The sequence below is a fragment of the Brachyhypopomus gauderio genome, chromosome 11 (assembly GCF_052324685.1).
Source record: "Brachyhypopomus gauderio isolate BG-103 chromosome 11, BGAUD_0.2, whole genome shotgun sequence".
In the NCBI taxonomy this organism is placed as follows: Eukaryota; Metazoa; Chordata; class Actinopteri; order Gymnotiformes; family Hypopomidae; genus Brachyhypopomus; species Brachyhypopomus gauderio.
The window spans coordinates 17,292,932-17,300,030 of NC_135221.1; the positions used below are offsets into that span (position 1 = coordinate 17,292,932).

Sequence of the window (7,099 nt, forward strand, 5' to 3'; positions counted from 1 at the left end):
TCCTTTCTTTCCATTTACTTCATTCATTTCCTCATTTTCTCTGCTGGTTAAAAATAGGCAACTCATTAGCATATCAAAGACAGAAACCAGAGTCAGGCAGAGAAAACTATGAGTATGACCCCCTGTGTTCATCATCCAAGTGCTGCCACTTCACACTGAACACCGTGTCTGAAGCTGCCCCACTGCGCACACACCAGCTCCTGGTACCTTCCCTGAAATTTAAAAACGGGAGTGACTGTTACATGGTGGCTAACCGGCTAATAATAAGACGAAGGAGGCCCATGAGACTTGAACTATTATTTCTGCTTTGAAGAGGAAAAACATTTTCTTTTCTGGTTTTTTGTTTGTTTTTTTGCTACTGTGCACTGCATGGCTCACCAGCTTGTCTAATGGAAGCTGTTGGAAGAGAAGGCTTCCTCGATAGGACCTAAATAAGTAACCAAGTTAGGCTCATTTAGAAACAGTTGTTCCCTGTTGCAAAATGTTACTGAGGTACTAACAGGACGTATGTCTGACGGTGCGTAACTCCTGCGGAGAGACACACTGGAATGGTCAATCCCAGGGTTGACACAAAGTTAATGAGGAGAATCTTACTTTCACAACAAAAATGATCAAAGTTGTCATGCAAGCAACTGAACGTTCAATATACTAGCTACTGAACGTTCTATATTTGTGTTCATCAGGAGCAAACTATAATAAAGTACAAGCAAAAGTGCATCACAAATTACCTGTAGTAGGGTTTTCCTTTTACTTTTCGACCAGAGGGGGGCGCCATTTTTTCTTTTTCTTTTTTCCTCCTTTCTACCCCCTCCCCGTTTTCAAGTTTCGTATCTGTCACGAATACTATTAAAAGTCTATTTGACGTTTACAACTACCGACCTCTAACCTTTTCCCTTTGTTCTAACTTTAACTATTAATGCATGCTCATACTGATACACCTTAGTCAGACACAAGGACATACACGCACGTATTCAAGCGTTTGTGTTAGTATTTATTAAATGCCATCTCTGCCTCTTTGAACCAGTTCATGAATTACAAATCACGGTCTCTGAACCATTCCGTGTTTGGCTCTGTAACTCCCACAAACGTTGAAGGCACATGTCCTTCCACAGACACTTAAAAAGCCGTGAACATTCATCACAGGTGCAACAGTTTCTCTCTCACACACTTTTATATTTAAACATCAGGTTCGTCACGTTGCGCGCAAACTGGCTCTGGTCCAGGTGAAGGTTACGCGTCGTCGTTTCTTTTACACCAGAGATACACCAGAACAACTTACTTTAACTTACTGTTTTGCAAATGTGATTTTTGGTGCGTTGTAAAGTTGAATTTCTTGCTATACGTTATGGCCCTGTTCCCCCCTCCCCTCACCTCCCCTCGCCTCCCCCTGTACTCGCTCTCTCCTGCTCTCTCCCCCTCTCTCCGCATCTCCTCCACTCCCGTCTACCGTGTGGGCAGCTCAATGCAGCAGCAGACCTCCATACTCAGAGAGACGATGTGGAATACATCTGCAGGAACGGCTCTGTTTTCTTTATTTCACCGAACACTGTATCAAGAAGGGTCGCTTCAAACCCAGTTTCGTTAGGTTTGGCGGCGGAGAACGGCAATCTCCCTTTTTGAATGTACCGGACTAAACTGAATTATTCATTTTCCGCGTCAGTTCTGTCTCCCATTTCGATTTTCTAAAGAACACAGCGCGGTTCTTCGCCACTCTTTCGTGTGACTAAACCCTGATGTTAAGAGACGGTAGAGTTTGACCAAGGCTGCTGGACAGGCGACTGAAGCGATGTTCAGTGTTGAGTAAACGCGTGGGATTGTTGGGACTCATTTCGTCAGGTTCTGCATTTTTTTTCCCCTCAGAACTGTTGAGGTGAACCGCAAGGAAGGCGAACCGACGTGAAGATCCCGACGAACTAATGTCAAAGAGGCATCATCTCCATCCTTCTGCCTCTCCTTTCCCTTCAACTGGAGAATGGTGGGCTTGTTTTTCATCCAGTCCGTCGGCGCGCCTTTATTTAGTTTCGCGCTGGTTTTAAGGTGAAGTCGTTCTCGTCACTTTCAGAAGCTTTGAAATGTCTCCCAAAAGCTTAGTATTTGGGGGGAATTATGACAGAATATATGTTCTGAATAAGTGGGGCCTGACGGGAAGATAGGCGAAGGCTGAAATTTGAACCTGCAGCGACTGAATGGGAATAGTCCCCTTTGGCTCCAGCAATGTGCGGTGTCATCTGTAAGGAAGACGGTACTGTGGACGTTGCGGGTGAGTTTTTATCTATTTAGATTATATGTTTTGCCTGAGATAACGTGTGTGCAATATTTGTGAATCCATTGAGAAATGGTGAATAAATTATTATTTAATATTTAGTTAGCTGTTTCGGTAGTCTTAGTAGCTTCCCTCAATATAAGAGGGTTTTTTTTTTTTGAGAGGTGGGGGTGGAAGGGTGGTTAGACCTGAGGATACCGGCATTTACATTTTATAACACTATAAAAATGACTTTGATTATGATTATTACTGTTATTATTGTTTACTATTACGTTAGTAATGTGGGTGATTTTATTTGTTGACATGTATACAGTCTTTACTGGACAGTAGGCAAACCCAGATTAATGATTTTCTCAACTTGTGTGCGCAGAGGGAGTCAGAATGTAAAACATCGCCGCTGTAAAAATCTTGCCATATTGCTGTGTGAAAGTACGAGGACGGAGCATGTTTTGATTGTGTGTTTGTTCTTCCCCCTTCCAAGGTTACTAAATGGTTTTCTGGGGGATTTTAAAAAGGCAAAATGCTGCTGCTTGTTCTGTTGGCCTTTTCCATATCGAGTTCGTTTGCTAACTCGGATTCCGACCTCTCGGCTGAGACCTGCAGCGCGTGCTCGTGCATGTCCATCGAGAACGTCCTCTATGTGAACTGTGAGAAAATAACTGTGTACAGACCAACACAGCTGCTGCCCCCGCCGTCCAGCCTCTACCATTTGAATTTCCAGAACAACCTTTTGTACATCCTTTACCCCAACTCTTTTCTGAATTTCACACATGCCGTCTCCCTCCAGCTAGGCAACAACAAGCTGCAGAATATCGAGGGAGGGGCTTTTGTGGGACTCAGTGCATTAAAACAGTTGCACTTAAATAACAATGAATTAAAAGAGCTCCGGGCTGACACTTTCCGGGGGATCGAGAACTTGGAATACCTCCAGGCTGACTACAATTTAATCAAGTATATTGAAAAGGGAGCCTTCAACAAATTGCATAAGTTAAAGGTTCTAATTCTAAATGACAATCTCATACAGAGCCTTCCAGAGAACATTTTTCGCTTCGCTTCTCTCACGCACTTGGATATACGAGGGAACAGGATACAAAAGCTCCCATATCTGGGAGTCTTGGAGCACATTGGGAGAATTGTGGAGTTGCAGTTGGATGACAACCCGTGGAATTGCACATGTGATTTGTTACCTCTGAAAGCCTGGTTGGAGAATATGCCCTATAACATTTTTATTGGGGAAGCGATATGTGAGACTCCCAGTGATTTGTACGGGCGTCTTTTGAAAGAGACCAATAAGCAAGAACTGTGCCCAATGGGAATTGGCAGTGACTTTGATGTGCGGATGCCCCCGTCCCTGCCAGATAGTGGACACGCTGCATCAAATGCGCCATCCACAATAGCACCCTTAGTTACCAAAGCACCCAAAACTACAAATCCTTCCAAAATTTATGGAAACGGCATTGTTGCTGGTATTCCAGTGGGTAAAAATGGCCAAATTGTGTCCTACCAAACCCGAATCCCGCCCCTATCCTGCCCCCAGCCGTGCACCTGCAAAGCTCACCCATCTGACTTTGGCATCAGTGTCAGCTGTCAAGAACGAAATATCCAGAGCCTAGCTGACCTTGTACCTAAACCTCCAAATGCCAAGAAATTGCACCTCAGTGGTAATTACATTAGACATATCAGCCCCACTGACTTCCTAGGCTTTGAGGGGTTAGATCTGTTACACCTGGGCAGTAATCAAATATCCACCATCCAAAAAGGTGTGTTTGGAAATCTGACCAACCTCCGTAGGTTATACCTCAATGGCAATCAACTTGAGCAGCTTCACCCTGAAATGTTTCTCGGGCTCAGTAACCTCCAGTACTTGTATTTGGAATACAATGCCATAAAGGAGGTGTTAGCAGGAACATTTGACACCATGCCAAATTTGCAGCTCTTGTATCTAAACAACAATGTGCTCAGAAGTCTCCCGGCTTACATTTTCGCTGGTGTCTCTCTTGCTAGACTGAATCTGAAGAACAATCACTTCATGACTTTGCCTGTGAGTGGTGTGCTGGACCAGCTGAGATCGCTCACTCAAATAGACCTGGAAGGCAATCCCTGGGAATGTTCATGTGATTTAGTGGCTTTGAAACTGTGGCTAGAGAAACTCAATGATGGGGTGGCTGCCAAGGAGGTCAGGTGTGCGTCCCCGGTGCAGTTTGCAAGCATAGAGCTGCGAGAGCTGAAAAACGAGATCCTGTGTCCCAAGCTCATTGCTAGGCCTCCTTTTATTCTAACGAGCGCCACCCCCGTGGTCACATCAATGTCATCTGCTGGAGTTGGCAAGGCACCTCCTGGTGGACCAGTGCCCCTGTCCATCATGATCCTGAGCATACTGGTGGTCTTGATCCTCACGGTGTTCGTCGCATTCTGCCTGCTGGTCTTTGTGCTGAGGCGGAACAAAAAACCCTCTGGGAGGCAGGAGGTGCTTGGGAGCCAGGAATGTGGCTCCATGCCTCTCCATCTACGGATGCACCATCACAAATCCAGCAAGAAGGATGACCTTGGCGGAGAGACCTTCATCCCCCAGACCATTGAGCACATGAGCAAAGCCCACACCTGTGGGATCAGAGACTCCGAGTCCGGCTTCAAGTTCGCTGACTCTCAGAGGCAGAAAATGGTCTTGCGTAACAGCACAGAAAAAGACAAGGACACTCTCAGCCTGGAAGCCAGGAAGAGACTAAGCACCATTGATGAGCTGGACGAGTTCTTGCCAGGAAGGGATTCCAACATGTTCCTCAACTACTTGGAGAACAAAAAGGATTTCAACAGTATAGGGGTGAGTGGCTATGAGATCCGTTACTCCGAGAAACCACACGACAAAAAAAGGAAAAAGTCATTAATAGGGGGCAACCACAGTAAGATAGTCGTTGAGCAACGCAAAAGTGAGTTTTATGAACTAAAAGCAAACCTCCAATTGGACCCTGACTATCTTCAAGTACGAGAGGAACCAACAGCCCTCACTAAATTGTAGGCCTCTCATCTTCATTTACCCGTTAATGACAAAAAAAGTGCCTTGTGGAAAATATCGATGACCAATGGAATACCGGACAAAATTTTCATTACACAGATATCACTTAGAATTTGTGGCAGTGTTACAATTCCAAACTTGTTTTTTTTAAACGACGATGCCGTTACAAAATATAAGAATCGCATCTGTCTATAATAGAGGAAATACAGTATCATTAAAATGTAGTTTTGCTGCTATCAAAGTGGGTTCCATCAGATCATTCTAAAAATGTTATTTTTAACTCAATCATTGGGTCATGAAACAGTATTGCGTATAATTCATATTGACCCTTGTCCATTGTTTTTGGTTGGAAGTATTTCTAGGGTGCTTGGGATGACAAAATGAAATGAAGTCGAAGATTGACAAGTTGGTCACAGGCACATGAAAGCACTCTTCAGAGTCCCTTCTTTTGGATTTTATTTGACACTTTTTGGGGCCTTGAAACTGGTGGATTCAGTTATTTCTGAAGGCACTGAAACATCAACATATTTACATTTTGGATTACTATGTCCATTATTTCTGTAAAGAGCCATTTAAACTTGTTCTAATGAAATGTGATTCTCCTTGAAGTCTTTGGGTATGGCACATGACAGGACATTCATCAACCCAAGAAAAAAAACCTTCATAGCTGCTTGCCATGTAAGCGAACCTGATTTATTTTTTTAAGTCGACATTATTTGTATTTGTGGGGCAGTTTGTAAATTACAAAGATCAACAATTCAAAAATGTCATCAAGATATAAGTAGAAAATGAAAAAAAAAAAACGTAAATTCAAAAAGAAAAAAAAAAGATCCATGACCACTGTCACCTGTCAATTCGTAGTTTAATTAACTTCATATTTAATTTATTTTTCTATACAGAATTATTTAAAGATTATTGGTACTATTTAAAAATTTCAAGGGACATTTTGAATGCTACAAGTGATTCAGGCTCTCATGTTGAGCGCTGAGTAGCTAACTCTAAAATTCTGTTCTGACCTGTGTTCTATTATGAAATCTATCTGGACATAGAAGGTAGAGCCAGTGATAGTGATGTCATTTTCACTATTACATTGCATGAGGTGAGGCCTCACAGTGTATCAAGTCCACCAAATTGCTTAATCTTAGCCCATGAGTATCTTGTAAAAGTTTTCTTAACAATATGCAACCAAAATAAGTGTGCATTAACGTGATATGATTCTGAAATTTCTTAATGTGTCATGGAAACTGAAATTTAATTGGGCAGGAGATGTGTAGTAATTTATTTACTTTTAATTTTTGAAAAGGACTTTGCATTTTCACAGTATCTCTGAAATTCAATGTGTTCTTTTTTTTTTGCTAAAAGCTACTGATTTGGTCAGAATCGTATCACAATTCATGTGCAATATTATTGTGCTCAATCATATTAGCTTGACAATTTTACATTGTTTGTCCGCTCGAGTTAATATTATGGAGAGAACTTAAGTTTTTCTTTCAGAAAATAAAATAAAATAACTTCATTCAGTCCTTATTTAAGATACTGTTAAGTTAATGATTGTTTGAAATAGAATGTACCTTGAAAGCTAAAATAAATACAATTTTATATATCAGTCATGAGAAATTTGTATATTGGTAATTTTGCAAATGCATTTCGGTTTGTTTGTTTTCCCTTCTGATGAGATATGATTTTTATTCCTTCTCCAATAAATACCCCTGAACTCTTCATGAAGAAAATGTGGGGAAATGCCCACTTAATCTACAAGACAAAGCTATGCTTAATCTTGAGTTCAAGTCTCCCAAGAGGTGCCTGTTTGCAGTGCATCTTTG

The 7,099-nt window shown here is 42.0% G+C and overlaps 1 protein-coding gene across 2 annotated transcripts; it reads left to right on the top strand.

Annotated features, from left to right (window-relative positions):
- The first annotated feature begins 1,400 nt into the window (after positions 1-1,400).
- On the top strand, positions 1,401-6,876 carry slitrk4 (SLIT and NTRK-like family, member 4). Of its 2 annotated transcripts, XM_077022476.1 has the most exons (3): positions 1,401-2,260; positions 2,745-5,084; positions 5,630-6,876. In XM_077022476.1, the coding sequence occupies exons 2-3, from the start codon at positions 2,784-2,786 to the stop codon at positions 5,636-5,638; spliced, it is 2,310 nt and encodes a 769-aa protein (XP_076878591.1). In that variant the 5' UTR covers positions 1,401-2,260; positions 2,745-2,783; the 3' UTR covers positions 5,639-6,876. The 2 variants fall into 2 exon arrangements, with proteins under 2 accessions (XP_076878591.1, XP_076878590.1); XM_077022475.1 differs by having other exon boundaries at positions 2,745-6,876.
- Positions 6,877-7,099: the final 223 nt, after the last annotated feature.

Excerpts from the sequence above, each read along its gene's own strand:
- slitrk4 (XM_077022475.1), top strand. The coding sequence starts at position 2,784 with ATGCTGCTGCTTGTTCTGTTGGCCTTTTCCATATCGAGTTCGTTTGCT.